This window comes from Schistocerca nitens, chromosome 3, assembly GCF_023898315.1.
Source record: "Schistocerca nitens isolate TAMUIC-IGC-003100 chromosome 3, iqSchNite1.1, whole genome shotgun sequence".
NCBI lineage: Eukaryota > Metazoa > Arthropoda > Insecta > Orthoptera > Acrididae > Schistocerca > Schistocerca nitens.
Window position 1 is genome coordinate 35,965,111 of NC_064616.1, and position 21,577 is coordinate 35,986,687.

Below are 21,577 nucleotides of genomic sequence, written 5' to 3' on the forward strand. Positions count from 1 at the left end.
ATAAAACTATCTTGTTAAAGCAATTATGGTATAAAGCAACAGAGCAGTGTTACCCTCTGAGAGGAATTTTGTTATGTTGACCGTGTTGTACCTAACGGAGGTGGCATATCGGAAATGAAAGTCAGAATTACGTAAATATTTGAACAGTAACAAACAAAATTTTGCCTATCTGCACTGTTTAACGGATAAAGAAAACGGTTGCCAGCCTAACTAGGCAAGAGAATGATTAACATTCTCGTTCAAGAAAATAGTTATTAGTAACTTTAATGGATAAACACAACCTATACTTTGTCACACGCGAGTGCAGTGAACTCTGACACATACATATGTTTACGGTAAGATTGAAACTAACAGTTAGAGCAGCAGAAATTATTTGCAAAATTATAACAGATACCGAAACACACTGTTACTTTCAGGGCTTACACAAACTGAATGGTCTTTATAATGTTATTATTACTATTCATTGCAGAATAATTAATTGGATATAGGTTAAGTCTGTCTCATTTAAATACTTTACTATTTAAAATGAAAGTTAATTGGAATCCACTAACAGGTTGCTTCTCACTATCATTTGAATAAAGAAATTATGGTTTTCATAATTAATGGTCTTACCGTTACTTGTTACCGAGCATTAATACAATAGACAAACTGTGGATCCTGTTATACTATTAATATGCACTTCTAATACACAAGAGAGACAAACACTTAGTAAACATGAGTATATAACGTTTCACAACTGCAGTTTTCCACTTTTACTACAGTGAGACACAGAATTAATATATATGTAAGATACCGGCTCACCTTCTGCGATTTACAACAGGCAGTAATGTGATCATTTACTAAGCAAAACTTTATAAGCCTCAATCTTAAGAACTTTTAATTTTGAAGTTGGCAACAACACATTAATAAGCAGTTTTACTAGGAAAATTATTTTCAGCAAGCCGCATTAACTTTAACTTTCTTTTTACTCTGTTCAAGAGGCATCAATTAGCAAAACACTGGGCTTTAATGTTCTTTCAGTAAGGACACGCGGATATCACTTTAGTTCAAGCGGAGAGGAACCTGAGAGGTGTTATGATGAGGAGAAAAATCAAGGTAGATACATAAATTCAGATATAAATTACCTTATATTTGAGCACACTAACACACCCATTAAGCTGATCCTTCACTGTACATCATTGTAGCATTCCGATGCAATAATTGCGCAATGTGGTGGCAAATGCATGTTGGTAGGTGGAATTGCAGGTAGAATTGCTGGACTCCTGTCATTTCTTGGTAGCGATGATAGATACAAATTCTAGAATAGTTTCAGCTAATTATCCATCCATCCGAGGCATTGGAAAGCGGCAGGAAAAGCCTCTCTCGGAACCAACACAATATGCAACATTTACATTACAGTGCACAGTTTGGTAGCTCGTCCCCGACTCGTAGCTCGTCCCCGACTGACTCTTGGTTCCACCTTTTCTACCTAGGCCAACCACAATTTGCACGTGCTACACAGTTCCGTTCCCGAGGGTAACCACAACATCTTTTACATACTAAAGAACTAAGAACCCTAAGTGAGGATCAGCAGTTTACATAACAGCAAACAAACATTTTAAATAAAACAGAACATTCGCACATATTGACATTTCTACAAAAAATTATTCGCACAGAAATTAGAATTATATACAGTAAGTTTTGTTCCCTCCAAATGGGACAAAGAATTTAAATGACAGATACACTACATTGCATACAATCAAATCATGACATCAAAGTTTTTACAAAGAAAGGAGTATACAGTTTTATGTTATCGATTCAATCACACACATTTACAGAAGTTCAACGATGTAACATTAAACCAAAGCAAAAGGCAAAATAAATCAGTAGAGTGTTAGAGATATGGTGTTACAAGTGTTACGCTGCATTGTATATTGTGTATTAAACTCCAAGTTGAAAGGTTTCCTTCTGGCACGGTCTCTCTGTTCTGTGCAGTAGTTCCTCGCAGTAGCTCAGAACTTTTCTTTAGAAAGTATTAGTTCCTCATGTACCGTCTATCTGTTTTTGTTAATTATTTAATCCTTTGCTTATAAGTTGTGTACACAACATCCTGTAAACTATGTGTCGACTGTTTCCATGACCAAGTAGCTTTCGTTCGCTATTTGATCATGGAATTATATTGTGAATTGATGGACGACAGCAAAATGCCTGCAAAACGAAATGACAGATACTCAGTGTACATGACGTGTTTTTAAAACAAGTACCGTATTGAAATCCGGCAGCTGCAGCACTGAGGTCGGCATTTGGCGCATGCGCGCTGTGTACCACAAGCCACAGACGCAATTACAGTCATTCGGCGCGTTTAGGTTTGTCTGTGAGTATTTGAAGTGCCTCCTCCGATTGAGAATCCTACCGACTGTCAAATAAGCGCTTTTATTCGTTTTATTAGTGCTAAAGGCATGAAAGTGGGTGATATTCATCGTCAGATCAGTGAAGTGTATGGGGAAAACATTATGATCGACGGGCTGGTATGGAAATGGGTGACAGCTTTTAAAGGTGGTTGTACGAATGTGCATGGTAAGGTATGAAGTGGGTGAACTTAAGTCGTTGCTGACGATTTGGTGCAGATAGTTGATGAAAAAGTGAGATAAAATATATGCCCGGTCACTACCATGTGTTCCTGCATTTGAAGAATCTTTTAGATGGCCAATGCCACGACTTCGATGAAGATGCCATAATGACTGCATTGCAATGGTTGTCTAATCAGGTGGCAGATTTCTACGAGAGCAGTATTCAAAAACTAGTTATATGTACAATACGATTAAGTGCCTTAATTTTAGTGGGAATTGTGTAGAAAAGTAGATTAAAGCACAGGCCTCCATGTAAAATCACAATTGCTAAGAAAGATCTACTTGTTTTATTTTTATTTCAAAATGGTACTTAAAAAAATGTGGATCGTACTTGTATTCCAAACCATACATGAAACCTATGTGGATGCACTGGACTCAAAGAAAAAAAATGAAAATTGTAATAAGGAAGTTAGCCATGTCGAAGCATTAAAGGAGGTCGAGCATGGCATCACACATAATAACTTAAAAAAAGAAAAGTGACTGAGGTGCACCTAACCTGAGATCCGGAGTCCAGGCCATGAGTTCGATCATTCTGCAAAAATAAAGTGCCAAGAAAAAGAAAATAGCTTCACAAAACTAGCGTGAAGCATTTGTATTGCTTCGACATAGATGGTGCATCTTGAACAGTACAGTCATATAGCCTGCAAGCGTCGGTGGGCATGGATTTATCCTCTCTTTCAAATGTGGATCTGATCATTACCAAGTAAATATGATTGAAAATTCAACTGAATAAGTGTTTGATTGCAATATGTTCGATTGGAAACTATAAAATGAACAATGTGAATCAGCTGTTTGCATGATACGTTCCAGTACATAACACTCTGCAGTTCTGTGGACATCAACCAGACTCAACATTATTTCTCTGGAACATATGTCTAGCGCCAGCTAGAGATAATTTTAATACTGTTTAGCACTTTGGTATCAAAGAAGTCATCGCCAATGATCTGTTTGTGACAAGCTGAGAGATGGAGACATTTATGGAGTTTCAGTTTGTCCATGATGGAAATATGTGTGAGATGATGAAATACGAGACCATGAAATAGACTACTTTCAGTATAGCCGCTGCTGCTCAAAATGTCATTAGTATCTAGGAGTCGAAGCAACCGTGGAGATCTGTGATTTAACACCCCATCAGCGAAACGTTCTTAGAGAAGGTTTGAAAGCTCGAAGGGGCGCCGATTGGGAAAGGAATCGGCCGTACTTTTTTTTCTAGTAACCATCGCAGCATTCAGCTTAACCGATTTAGAAAAACTTAAGGACATCTAAATGTGGATAATCGGAAGGGGATTTCAGCCCTGCACCTGCCAAATGGGAAAGCATTGTCGTAACAACTGCATCTTGCACGGTGCTGGCTCTTCCTTAACATGAGTACGCTGTTTTTTATCTTATAGTTTCTACTACGAATAGGCGAATGTTGCTCTGTTCCCAAAGGGAAACTCAGTCAACTTTTTCTAGAACTCATACAGGCTAGTTAGTCTATGACTAACACGCATTGAAACTGTCGGGAGTCACAAAAGTCTCGTATCTCGTGGCTAGCCTTGTTATTAGATATAGTTCCAGTGCATACAGCATTTGAATGAGAAGTGATACAGGGGGATTAGTTTCTAATTTCTCCTTGCTGGCATCTAGTGAACGGCTCTCCACCTCCTAATTTAAACAACGTTGAAATCACTAGCTATGCACTGCTTGCTGTGCTTAGCATGGGAAAATGATTATGCTCTAAAGCAGTTACACTTTATCTTGAAAGTAAGAGCGTTAATAACGGAGGTAAAACTGAATTAACTATCTTTGTGTTTCCCTCGTGTATTCTTGCTAGTAGGATCTGCCTTTGTGCAGGTTCCAACGTTTCACAGTAACGTACTATCGAATTAATGTTCTCAACCTCGCAAAGATAACATAAGAACAATCTGGTATGCAATCGAAATCACCTACTTTTCCTGAAGACCTGCATATGTGTTATTTATAAGTTAATTCCTTGGACATTAATTCGAACGATGTCGACATTTTGTCAGAAATTGTGGTAACATTAGACGAAAGAGGAAGTAAGTCTGACGATTCCGTAAATTGTGGTTCGAATGATGATTGTTGTGCTGATTAAAGTCCGAAGCAAAAATACAGTACCCTTATAGCCCAAAGAAAACACGGAGAGTAATAATTTTTATTGAGAAAGGAAAGGCTGTAAATATTTTAGTTAAACGAAGGAGGGAGAAAACGCTCAAAGTTAAGCTCTCGGCAAAGCTGGCTTTATTTCGTAAAACCTCAATGTGAATTGTATAAATGGAAGAAAGATTTACACGTTGTAGAAAATATCCGTCAAAATTAAACTCGAAAAAGTGTGAAAGAAAAACTATTCGAAAGATTTAAACCATTTCTGAGGGAAATGGGTAGTACCGTAGACAAATTCGGAGCTTCTTGTTATCTCCTAAAATACTGAACATAAGGCCAGTCAGTCAGGTTCCATGCGAGAACTGCGTGCATTTCGCACTTTATCATTTCAAATGAAAAAACAACAGAGTCGCTTGTGCAATCGATGAATGCTACGACACTTTTATATACAACAATACCAGTGATATGTATTAGTGGATTACTGTCTCCACAGCTGTATGTCTGTCTTCAGAAGCCTCAATAACAGGACGAAAAGACTGTTAATATGATTTGGATTCCACCTGGAACTAAAAGTGTGATTCAACCCCTCAATACAGAGATTTTTCGACGTTGTAAAGCGTTTATCAGAAAACTGTCGGCAATATAATTTCCAATAGCTCTTTGTCGTTTCAGGTTTATCAGCGTAATAGTATTTTTACTATTTACATTTGTGCATTGTCAGGATGCAATCATCATGTTTTACGAATCTGACCAAGTATACCCTCTACAGTCCACAGAACAACGGCAAGACCATTTCTTACTCCATCCCGGTTTTGTATAAATAAAAGTGGTATTAAATGTGAAGTGCCTGGATGCACTAATTTTTTTGTATCAGGTGTGCTTGTGTAAGGAATATGTGTATTTTCGTCATCCAATACGCACTTTGCATTTTGTGAAGACTACAGGGAATAAACAAGGAACTGTTTCATTGTTAGTAAAATATACGTTATTCAAAAATTGTCATAAGAAATGTGCTACAGGAATTTTTATAAAATATTTCATGTCAACACATTAAAGTCCAGATTGATTGAAGTTGTCTGTAATGTAATGTAATGTAATATACTGCCTCGATGCTGTTTCTTCTGCCAGTCACTTGTGCAAAAATTACATCTGCAACTGTTTAGCTGTCAAAATAATCTGCAAGTTATTCAAAAAGTCAACGATCTGAGACATTTTTGATGTGGTTTAAGTGCTTAAAAATGGCGCGTGTGCACTCTGGACTTCGCGCTACGTTCTCTTGTTGGAGCTGTACCCGCTTATTCACCAGCTAGGCAGGCACGACTGTACAAACAGCTGTTAGATGTGTTTCTTTGTGAGGCAAAACTGGTTTCCATAATTCATTGCAGAAGGATGTGCCAAGTGGTCCACAGGATAATCTAATCCTTTGCATAGTAGTAGATAGGGTACTCTGATAACGTCTTCAATTGCAACAATTATTTCTCTCGCAACCTATTTTAAATTTTTACGAGTGCCCCATCATATAGCACTCTGATCAAGGGAGGACCTTAAAGGTTCCTTATCCTTGATACTAGTTGATGAAAGAACGGTTGAACAGGTTTTTATGGCTCCTCCAAAAGACTGGGTCCTAGTCTAATCCTTAACATGTTGATTATAACGGATTGGGGATGGACAGTTGTGGGACCGAAGCCCCTTGCAGCATGCTTGCCCTCGGGTGACAATCTGCTGCGCCCACCCACCTACCAACCTGATTATTACTCGCATGTTATTTTAACATTGTCATTCCTATTGATGTTCATTACCTTTTTAACCTTTTCATTTTTACTACTATGGATCTCCTGACTAGAAGGAATTATTTATTCCGGTATTATCTTGCCCAGCATTTGGTTGCTGGGTCGTTTGATGTGGGTGAGGTGTCTCTCACTCTCGAGGAGTCATCTTCTGTTCTCTGACCTGTAGACTGGGGTAACCTATATACTTACAGCTCTATCTAAATTATTTCTCATCTCAGATGTCGATATTGCTTTAAATGGCTCGATTTTATCTCTCCTACACATTATCACAATTCGACCAACTCTGTGTCGTGTGTGGGCCACTCGCAGAGCAGACCTGCAACCTCTCTCACACCTGTGATATGTGAGTAGCTTAACCCAGAAGGGATGACATCAGCAGACGACAGAACTTCAATTTCAAACGCTGATTAGCCCAGTAGCAGGTAGCACAAGCGTGCTGGAGGTTGTTGGCTGATGCAGAAATGCTCTATGAAACAGCTGCCCAGCAACCCCACGAGACCGGAGGTACCCAGCCGACGACCCAGACGCTTCTCTAGAGTCAACCACTCCAGACACATCCACCGTAGCTTCCAGCTTCTGGTACGACACAGCCAGTGTCATCACCACTCTGGACGACCCCAGCTGTTGCCGCAAGCGGTAGCCATGCGGTCTGGGGCGACTTGCCACGGTTGGTGTGGCTCCCCCCGTCGGAGGTTCGAGTTCTCCCTCGGGCATGGGTGTGTGTGTTGCCCTTAGTGTAAGTTAGTTTAAGTTAGACTAGGTAGTGTGTAAGCCTAGGGAGATGACCTCAGCAGTTTGGTCCCATAGGAAATTACCACCATCTTAACTGCCGACCCTGACACTCCTCCAGGGTCTGCCACCAGCATACAGCACTTTTACAGCACCTGAACCTGCAACGACGTCTGCTCTCACATGTAGTCCTTCTAACGTTTCTTTCAATCACATCACCATAGCTCAATGATTCCCACCAGCCTGGCCCATCCCATGTCTCCTTCACACTCTCAATGTCTGAGGCACTCTTCTGTGTCTAATCTCAGCACACCAGCTTCGCCTTTCAAGCAAGATCACTGCACTCATTTTTCCATAGTTCTGGCACTTCCCTAGTCGCTGTGCCTTCCAAGCACAATACTCTTCAATATCAAGTGCTCCTGCACCCAACAGTGCCCGCCTGGCACACTCCTCTGCCGTCTGGGCGTAAAGATTTTACATGCCATGTTGCTACTGCACCCATCTCTACCCTCCCAGCACCATCATATTTCGTTTTCCGCCATTCCACTCTCAATTATTCCTTCTGAGCCCAACAAGTAACTTTTCAAGTGCTCCAGTGCTCACGTCTGCCCTCTAGGCTCTGCAATTTTATTTTCCAACACTCCCACCAACACATCCACCCTCTGAGTACAGTTTATCCATGTCCTTTTAGGAGTGTTTTAACGCCACTTCAGTGATTTACATCCTGTTTGTCTATTCCTATGTTTGGTCTCCTGAGAGACTCGCTCCAGGCGGCTTGCTCTTCAGTTGCTGTCAACCTTGCTGGCTGCTCCAGTTCCACCCATGCCAGCCTCTCGGTGGGCCCAGGATCCAGCATAGGGACACAGTTGCTGGACATATTGGACATCTACATTCTTCAACACTGCCAATACTGGACGCCAGCAGGGTTGACATTGATCTTTGGCCTGGCCATGTGAGAAGTGACACTGCATGCCAGATCCAAATGTCTTCAACCAGATCAACCTGGTGTACCCCTTGCCAGTGGATTTTCATTATATTCTGTTTCAGACTCACACTTCCTTCATGATCGTGCCAGGGTCAACAATGACACGGCACCATCTCTCCAGGATTGCAGACCCCAGCTTGCAGAGTTCTCAGCTCTCTTCACTCCCAGTTCCAATGTTGATGGATGTTGCCCACAGTGTGTATGTGAGTGGCCTAACCAAGAAGGGTTTACATCAGCAGATGACAGAACTTCAATCATGCACACTCAGTAGGCCAGCAGGAGGCAACGCAAGCACTGCTAGAGGTTGCTGGCCCCACAGACCTGATGGCATCTGTGGGCCACATGATCGGAAATAGTTACTCTGGTAACTGTACTGAGCCTGGATATTTAGGGCAGTGCAACACTGTTCCAAGCCAATATTATGTCGAGCTCTGGGCCAGGCTCTCACTGCACTGACAGTTCTTCAAGCCACCAGCATCTGTCATCACTATCATCAAGACTGGACCTCCACATTGGGGAACGATCAGGACTTGAGTACAAATCATCGACCTTATCTTCATACAGCGTTCTTCTGCTAAGTGAACCATAGACTATATCTTGTTCTATGACAAAGTAAATATCAGACTTTCACAATTTCATCATAAGGCCTCCAGCCTATATTCAGACTTGTGCAAGTTCAGTGCTAATCACGAATCCTCACAACATATTGTAATTGTTTAATTTTCCTCCAAAAAAGAGTTTTTGGTTGCACAAGACATTTCATGCTAGAATCTAGATGGAGAATAAGGGGCTGATAGTAGTGGGGCAACAAGGACGTGGCTCCACGTCGCATTGTTGCCAAATTTATTCAAGATGACGAATCCAAGATGGCAGCCATAGATGTGGCAATGTTGCAGTGACGTTATGATGGGAAGTTCAAATTTTGGGAGGAAAATAGGTTAGTTGGGCTACCTCCACTAACCTAAATCCCCTCCCCTCCTCCCATAACCTCCACTCCCATCACCAATCTCGAAATTGGTGGAATAGGACTCAGTCTGTGCTGCGCTGGTAGATAGGACAGACATAAGTCTTTTTTGGCCCTTCCCTCCTTTCTTACATCTAGAAATTGGTGGGAAAAGGACTGAGTCTGCGCTGGGCTGTAGGATATGAACGTAAGTATGCACTGTTTATTTAAAGGGCTTGAGTTGTCATAGACGATAATTCCATCCAGTGTATTCACCGTGAAGTCCAGAGGCCAACTGACCTAATTCACAGCACTACCACCAGAGGGCGCTGTCGGCCCTCCCCCTCACCCCTCCCATCACGTAATTAGAGATGGCGATATGAGGAAAAATGGCGGAAAAGGGACTCAGTATGTGTCTAACTGCTGACTGGGAGGATGGACATAATAGTTTACTGTGTTCATTGGATGAGATATCTGTGCTGGAGAAGGAGGAAAACATTAGCTGTAACCATGCATATCATGACTGTGTCGATAGCAATGACATTTGGTGGAGATGAATACACTTCATGAAATAATGAGGATGCAGCAGGATTAGGCTAATTTACGCTTTGCAACTTATAAATACGTTCGATGTAACTGTAAATCATTTGATTAAAGTCCAGTCAGTCTTTCGAAGCGCAAGAGGCAATATTTTCACTCTCCTACACGCGCTCCCTGTCCCTAGAGGCCACGTATTGGCTCACGGCACGGTCACTCGGTAGCCACAGGAGCTGGTACGTACTTCCTATCGTGTTGCAAAATACCTGTGGCGTTCTTCCTTCCCACCCCCGCCACATGGATACCCTTTGTTGTTGAACATGAACTGCTTCAGCAGTTAAAACAACTTTTGTTGAGGAATATTGTCACATACATAACTTGAAGATGTCCCTAAATGAGCCACTGTACAAAAAAGAGAGAGCTTTGTAGATGATATGAGAATATTTAGACAATTACACGTTTTATGCCGAGAAATACTACCACCGACACACGTGACCACAGACTCTAAAAAGATCGTGGCACACTTGTGAAACCATCCCAGAGATACTTCATGTAATTTTGTGAGAAATACCCCTGTCTTGATCATGGGCTACTTCAGGAGTTACTAAATCCAATTGAATATGTCTCTAACACACTTTGAAAAAAGATCGCTGCACTGTAATTTGTGCCAGGTTTGTGATGTATAGTGCCACAATAGAGCGTGGACTCTAAAAAAATCGCTGCACACTTGTAAAACCTCCCTGAGACACTTCACATGCTTTTGTGGGAAACAGATTCCAAAACCGATATCAACTGCAATATCTGATTTTACTCGGGAAAACTACGATATTTCGAAGTCGAAATAAATATCTCTGTGACTCTAAACAGGACGCTCACCACTTTTCGAGTTTTAGCTACTTGTTTGAAGGCACTGCCAAGAGGGAGAAAAATTTCTGAATCCTACATCTGCTGTGGTGTTCATCACTTTTCTGGAACGGTGAGAGGGCTTAGTTTTCCATTTGCTACTCCTGGAGTCAGGGACGTCATTTCCCTCTGTTCTCGAAGCAAACACTGGTGTCTAAGCACAGAAGGGAAAATCAGAACAATTACACGAACAGAATTCGAAGCACTGCCCTACAGACGAGAAAAATGGCTGGAGTTTTCGGTGAATTTTCGGTGTCCTACAGCTGCTGGTCTGGAGATGCTCTAAGGCCACAATGGTGGATTAGGGACAGCATGTTATCAGAGGTGGATGGTCTGCTTGGATATGTCTCTGAACATTTGAACAAAGAAGACATCACGTGACTCACAGAAGTGAGTGCCCTTGTCTTTATCAAACCAATCTGTGGAGGCTCCTATACCCCATACAAAGGATGTCTTGTGAATGGAGCATTCTGTTCGGCTCTTACTGAATATACCCTCCAAACTGCTGCTGCTGACGATGTGGGAGCACTGACTGCCATTTTGTGCAGACGAGACTATCAGCAGCAAAGCAGGATGGTCTGCTTGGACGTGTGTCTGAACACTCGAACAAAGAAGAAATCGCGTTACTATCGGACATCACAGATCTTTCTGTTGTCTTGTTTGAACTAGTCTGTAGAGGCTCCCATGCCACATACAATCGATGTCTTGTGAATGTAGCATTCTGATTGGCTCTTACTGAATTTACCTGCCAAAGACACTGCCTTAATTACACTGGTCTGCTACCGTCGATCAAAGCTTGAATTTTTGAGTGTGAAACCCGCCAAACTGCTGCTGCTCTCCGTGTGGGAGCACTGTCCGCCAATTTTTTTCTGTAGACGGACAACTTACGAGACTTTTAGCGGCAAAACTGTTATGTACTTCTGCCTCACTTCTGCGTCCTGCATATAGCTATCGACCACTAGACACTGGTACATGTATCGCTAAGACAGACAGATGCCCCCTCCCCCTCCCAAAAAAAAAAAGAAACATACAGGCAGAGCGCTAGATATTTCCCGCGATATCAGTTGGTCATCCGCCATGGCCAATAGTCACGAGGCAACTGCCCCTTCACACACACTGGCCCCACGTGGGATCAGAGCGCCCTCCATGGACAACGGTCACTCTCGGAGCTGTTGTACAAAGGCTCAGCTGGTTCCCCCCTCCCTTTAGCACAAAGACTTTACTGTTTCCGGCCCCGACTTGCTTCCTTGCTTGCTGCCACTCTCTCTACACCCATCTCCACACTCTGGGATTACAAGAACATTCATATTTTCACACGGTTTGCCAGAATATAATAACATTTACGCGATAGTTCTCGATATCAAGCACATATCAAAAAAATGTTCAAATGTGTGTGAAATCTTATGGGACTTAACTGCTAAGGTCATCAGTCCCTAAGCTTACACACTACCTTAACCTAAATTATCCTAATGACAAACACACACACCCATGCCCGAGGGAGGACTCGAACCTCCGCCGGGACCAGCCGCACAGTCCATGACTGCAGCGCCCTAGACCGCTCGGCTAATCACGCGCGGCTCAAGCACATACCAATATGCCTTTAACACAGATGCAAGTCGATTTAGAGGCAGATGGTTCTCTTTATTTCTGGGAAAGTATCAAAGGCAACAGTCAACTGGCATGTGTAACTATTAGTTCAATAGATTTACAGTAGATTGTTGCATTCAACAACCGTCTGTTAGCTGACAGCGAAGGTTGTGATTAGTGGAGAGTACAGAGAAGCACATTGTAAATACTGTTTCTTAGGCTTTAAAACAGCTAATCAGTCCTGCACAGGGGCAAACACGCGATCCATTCTATAGTTGCGTATTGTGTATATTGCAGAGACACCGCAATGTGGTAGCAAAATCCTCGTCTTTCTTCCAGTTCCTGTACTGTCTTTTTCTACTACTACATCGTGTTGTGGGAGAAGGCTTCGTTTCGCATTAGGTTGGGTTGTTTGGGGAAGGAGACCAGACAGCGAGGTCATCGGTCTCATTGGATTAGGGAAAGACGGGGAAGGAAGTCGGCCGTGCCCTTTGAAAGGAACCATCCCGGCATTTGCCTGGAGCGATTTAGGGAAATCACGGAAAACCTAAATCAGGATGGCCGGACGCGAGATTGAACCGTCGTCCTCCCGAATGCGAGTCCAGTGTCTAACCACTGCACCACCTCGCTCGGTGTTTCGCATTAGCCTTATATATCTACACAGTTGGTGGAGCTAGGAAAACATGTTTCACATTTCCAACAAGTGTTCAAAACACGGTCCTGTGCGTTAACTCACCTTACCCTGTTTCTCCAGGGGTTGCAGAACGTGGTAGATATAGCGCTCTCCAACTACTGCTCAGTTCCGACTGAATCACATGCACAAAGCTGCAGGGAGGGCGGAGCAAAGACTGAGGAACAGTTACAGGATGCATAGGGGCTGTCTAAAACCACGCTTGAGTTTTACTGTAGCAGATAGGTTCGGAAAAGGTGACTTGTTTCGAGATGTGAGAGTGCCACAAATATGATTCACTAATGGCTGTAATCACCAAAAGACGTCTCGATAGGATCCAACGCAAGAATGTGGTTCAATGGAAAGACTTGATTCCAAATCGCAGACGGCATCTCTACCAGAACGTGTAACACGATCTGAAAAGCCAGTGTAATCTGTACATTTCTTATGTCCTCAATCCAGTGTTGCATTCTTATTAAGGGAGTCGTTGCATAGCACATCACGTAGTGTACATGATTATTATCAATCAACCATCATCCTCCCTCGACCATAACGCAGTGGATATGTCACAGAACCTGTGACATGACATCGAGATAAAATGTGTTGCCCCATGCCTCGATTTATAAAGCTTGTATAGTTTTTAACATGGATATCGTTGGCTATACTTGCGTGCACCGGTAGAGCCGAGACAGCTTTTGACAATAACATAGGCGTTGCTATCCTGTTTTTTTTTTTTTTTTTTTTTTTAAATAGCTGGTCACTTATAAGACGATTAAGACTCTCTTTCTAAGACACACCGATACCACTCGCAAGAAAAACAAATGAGGCATGTCCATCCTTCGGATTTTGGCTCGATATTCTTTGGTATCACCAGCATTCAATTATTGGGGAAGTGTTATTCTTAGTAGGGAATGTGCAACAGATTCCCTGTGATCAGCAGGCTTATAAAGTATGTGTGTGTTCCGACATGTGCAAATAAAATGACTGTGTCCTGTCATAAGGAAGGTACGGATTTGATGTGGAAAACTGCGACAGCCGTAAGTGGGATGCAAGATATTTTTACGTGGAAAATTATATCCAGTCATAAGAAGGATGGAGATATTTATATTTCGAGAACCGCAGCCGCCAGGAGGAGGTATTTCCGATACTTCGCTCATTGTTGAATGTCATCAGATTGAGGCTTCAATCGTAATATTTAATTGTAATTACAGTGATAAAGTATATGTGGCTGGTTTCCTAGGAAGATTCTGTCTGGGGTGCAGGAGTGCGTGTTGCAGCGGTTGCTTGTGCCAGGTACGATTTACATTTCTGGCTTACGACGTGAGCCATCCAGACTAGAGAGAGCGGCTGGTGTACCGGAATGTAACTGACCTTACCTCTAGATGCCTGAATAGCGAACTAATACTCAGTATGTGTTGGGCACCCTTTGTGATCGTGTGTTCTCCATGGAAATTTGAGAAGATACAATACGAGCTTGTGTTTGCGCTGGGCAGTTATTCTCCCCGAGGTAAACTGTCCAGTTGACTGCGCCTACAAATTTCCCGTCTTTACTTGGTTGACTGAACATCGAATGTCGTGTGTGTTGTGTGCACCTAGATGGTAGACAGGTGGAAGAGATGTTTGCTGGTTCTCTAGACATGAGATACACCTTGGTTGACTTTGTGAAGTTGTAGGATTATTTGGAATCTCTTAGATCATTGACATCGGTATTCACTAAAAAATACGTGTGGAACTACCAGTTTCCTCTATTTTTTCGCGTTTTCAAGTAAAGATCTTCACAGACGATATAAGTTTCTTGTTACTCAGCGGTATGCAGCACGTTCCACCTCGCTGCACCTTGCTAAAGTTTCGGGTTTCTGGAAGAATAATTTCCACTCTTTATCTTTGGAATTATACTATGCAAGCAATCGGTAGCATACTGCTATATGCTTGATATCGAGAACTATCTCGTAAATGGTATGATATTCTGGAAAACATGTGAAAGTATGTATGTTCTTGTAATCCCAAAGTATGGAGATGGGTGTAGAAAGATTGGCAGCAAGTAAGGAAGCAGGTCAGGGCTGGAAACAGCAAAGTCTTTGTGCGGGGGGGGGGGGGGGGGGGGGGGGAGGGGGGGGACCATCCCAGCCTTTATACAACAATTTGGAGAGGACCACTGTCCATGGAGGGCGCTCTGATCGCGCGTTGAGTCAGCGTGGGTACGGGGGCAGTTGACACTGATCGTTGGCCGTGGTGGATCACCAACCGACCTCATGGGAAATATCTAGTGCTGCGACTATATGTACGGTGCATATGCTTATCTTTTCTGTCTGTTTTGCGGCATATGTATTCCATGATGCTACTCCAGACGGGTGTAAAATGAATATGCTCAACGGAGAATAATAAACGCAAAAATGAAGATTTGGCCCTGTCTGACTACCCTCTGATGCAGATCTCAGTATATCTTAGTTCTATAAATTACAATCTAAACATAAATGAATGATGAAGGCAACTAATCCTACTAAATGATAAACGTTGTTCCTGCTTATATATTTACTGTAGATTAAAAAAAAACCTTATATTACAAAGTTTACATTCCCTAAGTAAAATAACCAACCAATTGCCCAACTCTGCCCTTTATTATGACTGTGCGATCTAACACCAATAACACGAAACAAATGACATCATCTGTGTACCAAACATTATAAGATACTACTTTCAAAGATCATATACGGTGGTGTGGAGCCTTAGTGGAAATAAACTAACGTGATCACAGCTGTTTAGCTTTATAGCCCTAATAAACCGAAGCAATTTGCGATATCACCGTATGGACTGCATCCGGTGCGTTGAACTGATGGTTCTCGTAATCGTCTGCGACGATGGAAGAACTCCGGCCACAAATAAACTCTTTCAAACACTAGGACGGCAGAAGGCGGTCCTCTGACTAATATACTCTAACACCGTCTTCTCCTCTCTGTGTTCTACAGACGAGAAACGCGAACTCCCAACCACAAGGACGGAGTTCAGATAACGTCTCAACGTAAGTACAGGCAGAGGAAGTGCTCTCAATTACTGAACGCTGCGTACTCAACGACGACTTCCAACCCGGAGGTGAAGTCCAGAATCGTATAGGTTCGCAACAGTACAGTTCCTAACTGTTCTTACTATAAACTCTACTGAGAGCAAAGACAGCAAGTCAGTGTGTACCAACAAAATCTGATGTCGAGCGACTGTCACACACGGGCGCTCACAATGGAAGACTGCATCTCTCCAGCGCTGGCTTTCCTCGTAATTCCGAAAACGAATCATATTCCCGAAACCACGGAATATTTTCCCTCTCTACAGATTCTTCCCAGCGCCGACCAACCATATTTTGGTCTTTCGTCGTCCAGTGCGGAAAGTTTGCGAGGAAAAACCTATATTCGTAGAATCGTACGTATCTGAGTAAAAATCCTTGGAAATAACACAGCCTGCGTGGTTTCCGAGGTGCCACTTCTTCGTTCCTCTCACCTGCGTCCAAGATTTTCAGCGTTTCCGAAGTATAATCCTTCTGGTACGGCTATATCCCGGCCGGTCGTGACTCTATTGTGCTCCAGCACTTAGGTGCTACAATGTCTTTCTTGCTATTTCCTGTGTTTAAGCAGGACCATCACACCTGTGTGCCTTCCACCCAGGGCTTCAGTTCCGCCAGCCGTTTCACTTCCACTGGCGTTCCAACCTCTACTAGTATAGGCAATCATTCATTACGCCGTTTTTATAATAAAGACTCTCCGTCACCTTTCATGCAATTAGCGTTAACAATTATTTACAAGACGTACGTGACAATGTCAGTCTCCTTTATATATTCATATTTACGATGTACAACCTATCACATGATACCTAATTGTGTTTGTAGATAATGGCAAAGTATGTGGATGAGTGCTTGCAAGGTGCGAAATTATAGCCACCATACAGTATGAGTGTCTGGTGGTCGACAGCTATATGTAGGATGCAGAAGTGATGATTTCGTATAGTGCAGTATAGGAATTACTACGTCGATATGGTACGTGGTGATACAGCCCGATTGGAGAGCAGTTTCACGCTGAAACGTTCAAACATTCTCCAACAGTATGAGAGCAGTGTAATTGAAGAAGTGTCTTTGGCGATAGTTTCTGTATTTCATGACCTGGAGACCACTTTTGTAGGGTTTAACTGTCAGTGAGACTGCTCTATGATTTTTTCGATCTGTGCAAAACATTTGCTGCTGATAGTCTCGTCTGCACAAAATGGCAGTCAGTGCTCCCACATCGTCAGCAGCAGCAGTTTGGAGGGTAAATTCAGTAAGAGCCGAACAGAATGCTCCATTCACAAGACATCCTTTGTATGGGGTATAGGAGCCTCCACAGATTGGTTTGATAAAGACAAGGGCACTCACTTCTGTGAGTCACGTGATGTCTTCTTTGTTCAAATGTTCAGAGACATATCCAAGCAGACCATCCACCTCTGATAACATGCTGTCCCTAATCCACCATTGTGGCCTTAGAGCATCTCCAGACCAGCAGCTGTAGGACACCGAAAATTCACCGAAAACTCCAGCCATTTTTCTCGTCTGTAGGGCAGTGCTTCGAATTCTGTTCGTGTAATTGTTCTGATTTTCCCTTCTGTGCTTAGACACCAGTGTTTGCTTCGAGAACAGAGGGAAATAACGTCCCTGACTCCAGCAGTAGCAAATGGAAAACTAAGCCCACTCACCGTTCCAGAAAAGTGATGAACACCACAGCAGCTGTAGGATTCAGAAATTTTTCTCCCTCTTGGCAGTGCCTTCAAACAAGTAGCTAAAACTCGAAAAGTGGTGAGCGTCCTGTTTAGAGTCACAGAGATATTTATTTCGACTTCGAAATATCGTAGTTTTGCCGAGTAAAACCAGATATTGCAGCTGATATCGGTTCTGGAATCTGTTTCCCACAAAAGCATGTGAAGTGTCTCAGGGAGGTTTCACAAGCGTGCAGCGATTTTTTTAGAGTCCACGCTCTATTGTGGCACTATACATCACAAACCTGGCACACATTACTGTGCAGCGATCTTTTTTCAAAGTGTGTTGTCTCTCTCTCTCTCTCTCTCTCTCTCTCTCTCTCTCTCTCTCTGTCTCTTTGTGCAGTGGCACATTTAGTTCCTGTGACATCTTCAAGTTATGTATGTGACCGTACTCCGCAACACGAGTTGTAATACCTCCCTAAGCAGTTCGTGTTCAACGACAAAGTGTGCCGTGTGCCGGGGATGAGAAAGAGGAAGGCCGAGGGTATTTCCAACGGGACAGGAAGTACTTGGCCGCTCCTGCAGCTACCGTGTGGCTGTGCTCTAAGGCCGCTTTCACACTATACGGTTTTGACCGTACGGCAAAAAGCCGTACGAGTTTTAGCCGTGCCTGTGTTGCTTTCACATTACACGGCTTTTTGACGTGACCAGTTGTTGGTGTCTATTCAGTTTGCTTAATGTGTGTATCAAGATGAACCGTAAACGAGTTGTTGCTTTGTGGTTGCTTCATCGTCGCCGCAAAAGAAAAGGTCGTCTTTTGTGGGTACACCCCATTAACCAGAGAAGAGACGAAGTGGGTTTATTTTATACACTCTTTGAAGATTTGAGGAACGACGGAAATAAATTCTTTAACTATTTCCGAATGTCTATTACCTCGTTTGACGAATTACATAGAAAACTAAAGGATGTGTTACAACGACAAAACACACAATTCCGCAATTGCATCCAACCTGTTCAAATGCTGGCTATCACGTTAAGGTAATTTAATACATAAAAACTAGTTCTGTTTATTTACTTATTTATTTGTGTTTTACATTTTTATTACGCTCAGATTATGAAGTAGAAAAGTCAATATCAATATCAGCAGTTGAAACCAAAGAGTTTGTAGCAGGACTGACTGTACTGTCACTTTGTGGCGACAGGCTCTCTGCAAAAACGTTGTAGAACTGCGTTGTTGATGGTGGGCCTTCATGGCTACTTGTGGAAGGCGAAGGGTATGGTGGTGGCACTTTATTAATTCGTTGATAAGAACTGCGACCTTGAGAAGTCTGTAATGGTTGTTCGAGAAAAGTAGTTGGGTTTGGTGCAGCTGGAGGAGGACGAATCTGATGCGTATGGTAAGAGGATATTGGAGCAGCATTTTCCATAGGTGAATAAGAATAAGCTTGAAATCTATTATTATAGGGCATGGGAGGTGTGTAATGGGTAAATGGAGGAGGTTGAGCTGTCAATATATTTCTCCTTTCATATATATTTTCTATAACTTTGAGGACTCCCATCTGAAACTGAAGATAATCCTGTTCATCAAATTTTTCCAGATGAGGCTTCAGACTAAGTAAAAATGACATTTTGCTGCAAGGTTTGTCTTCTTCCAGAGCTCGTAATATTTTCATTTCGATTGCATCAGGTTTTCTATGTTTTCTGTTTGTATGGCACTCGCTTTTGGATGTTTGTTGTGTGGGTGCTGTATCAAATGGCCCAGAAACATTCTCAGTATTTTCGACGGAGCCCTGCGTTTCTATATCTTCTTCCAGTCTGGCGGTGCGTTCCGATTGAAAACTGTCCTCCGTCTCTCGAGCATCATACAGCTTTTTTAGAAACTGCAGCTGATCAGAATATACATACTTTTTCATTTTCTTTGCTGCTGAGCCACTTTTTTTCGCAGCTTGAATTTTTATGTTTGACTTCACAAAGGAGTCTCGTAGATTGGTCCACCTCCGTATTACTTCTATACCTACATCAAAAGAAAACAAAACTGTATGAAAACATTTTAATTTTGTATAGAAAAAAGCAAAACTGTAACAAAAAATGTCCACTGCAAACTAAATGTCACTGATTTTTTTTCGTTTTGTTCAGGTATCTGGCAAGCGGTTGTTCCTTCACTGACTTACATTTCCAGTACAGAATTGGGATTTCTACAGCAAGTAAAGTGGTTAATGATGTATGCACAGCAATTTGGTCATCACTGCGGGAAGAATGTATACAAAGACCGACCAAAGAGGTATGGGAATCAATAGCGGCTGGATTTGAACGTACTGCTAATTTCCCCCACTGCTTAGGAGCGGTGGATGGAAAACATATCCGTCTTACTGCCCCATTTAATAGCGGATCAATGTACTTCAATTACAAAGAATACTTTTCTGTGGTTCTGATGGCTGTAGCGGATTCCAACTACAGGTTCATTTATGTCGACGTAGGAAGTTATGGCAAAGACTGTGACTCTTCAGTGTTCAGACGGTCCAGTTTATGGAAGTCAATAGAAAGTAATTCCCTGGAATTTCCAGACGTCCAATGTCTGCCTGGTACGGAAGGTCCAAAAGTACCCTACTTCTTCGTGGGAGACGCAGCATTTGGCCTACACACGCATTTGCTCCGGCCTTTTGGGGGAACAAACTTGACAGTTGAGAAACGTGTATTTAATTACCGTTTGTGCAGAGCAAGGAGGTATGTGGAATGTGCTTTTGGCATCCTCACCAATAAGTGGCGGTTGTTTCACCGACCTTTAAATGTTCATCCAGATTTTGCAGTAAAAATGGTTAAAGCTTGCATTGTTTTACACAATTTTGTACGTCAGAGAGATGGATTTATAATTGAAGACACCACATCCTTCACTGGTTTGGAAGACTTAGCCCAAGATGCCAACATAAGAGGAGGACTGACAGCCAACGCCATAAGGAACACTCTTTGTAAATATTTTATGACAAATGCTGGAAGCGTGTCATGGCAGATGTCAAAGATATAAATTAACAAGCCTTTTCCTTTTTGTAGATTGTTTGTGAAAGCCTGCGACTGTATAGTAAATAGTTTTCTTTATAAATAAATTACTGCTACCACTCACGTTTTTAATCGTTTTGTTTATATTTTGTACGACGCGTTTCGGGAAATAATTCCGATCTTCAAGTGCGTTTTTTTCTCTAAGTTTTCATTATGTGTAGTGTTTTTTTATTTGTGAGGTCTTGTGCGTGTTTCTCTTATAAATTACAGTAAAGAAAACAGAATGCAAGACCTGACACATAAAAAGACACCACACATGATGAAAACTTAGAGAAAAACGCACTTAAGGATGGGAATTATTTCCCGAAACGCGTCGTGCAAAATATAAACAAAACAAAAAAAACGTGACTGGTAGCAGTAATTTACTTATAAACAAACGATTTACTTTTAGAATAAAATTTATAACGTTAAATAAAAACTGTTTAAAACGTATTAAATGTAATATTAATATATTAAATAAATACTTACCAAACGCATTTTTATCTTTGTCTTCCATCTCATCAAAATCTTGCTTCAGTGCTACGCAAACTTCCCGCCAAGCATTCTTTGTAGCAATACGATCTCTATACGCATCTAGAGTTTTGTCCCACAGAACAGGTCTTACTTCCACCAAGGTTATCAAAAGTTCAGTATCAATTTCATCCATTCTTCTACACTTTTCAGTAAACAAGAATAAACACAAATGAATAAAACGACACTACAACGAACTAGTCGACGCCGTACGGCTCAAAACCGTCCAGTGTGAAAGCATGCACTTAGTCACGTAGGCCACTGTTGTCGAACTTGCCGTACGGCGACCGTCTGTTGTAGTGGCAAGACACGGCTGCAGCACGGCACGGCAGCGGCATTTTGCCGTCGCCGTATAATGTGAAAGGCGCCATACATTTCTTCACACCTACAGCCGTACGGCTTTTTGCCGTACGGTCAAAACCGTATAGTGTGAAAGCGGCG

The 21,577-nt window shown here is 42.2% G+C and overlaps 1 protein-coding gene across 1 annotated transcript; it reads right to left on the reverse strand.

The window, feature by feature from the left end:
- Positions 1-18,684: 18,684 nt before the first annotated feature.
- Positions 18,685-21,272, reverse strand: LOC126248362 (uncharacterized). Its single transcript, XM_049949282.1, has 2 exons — positions 21,095-21,272; positions 18,685-19,586 (listed from the first exon to the last, which is right to left on the reverse strand). The coding sequence occupies exons 1-2, from the start codon at positions 21,270-21,272 to the stop codon at positions 18,685-18,687; spliced, it is 1,080 nt and encodes a 359-aa protein (XP_049805239.1).
- Between the last annotated feature and the right edge of the window lie 305 nt (positions 21,273-21,577).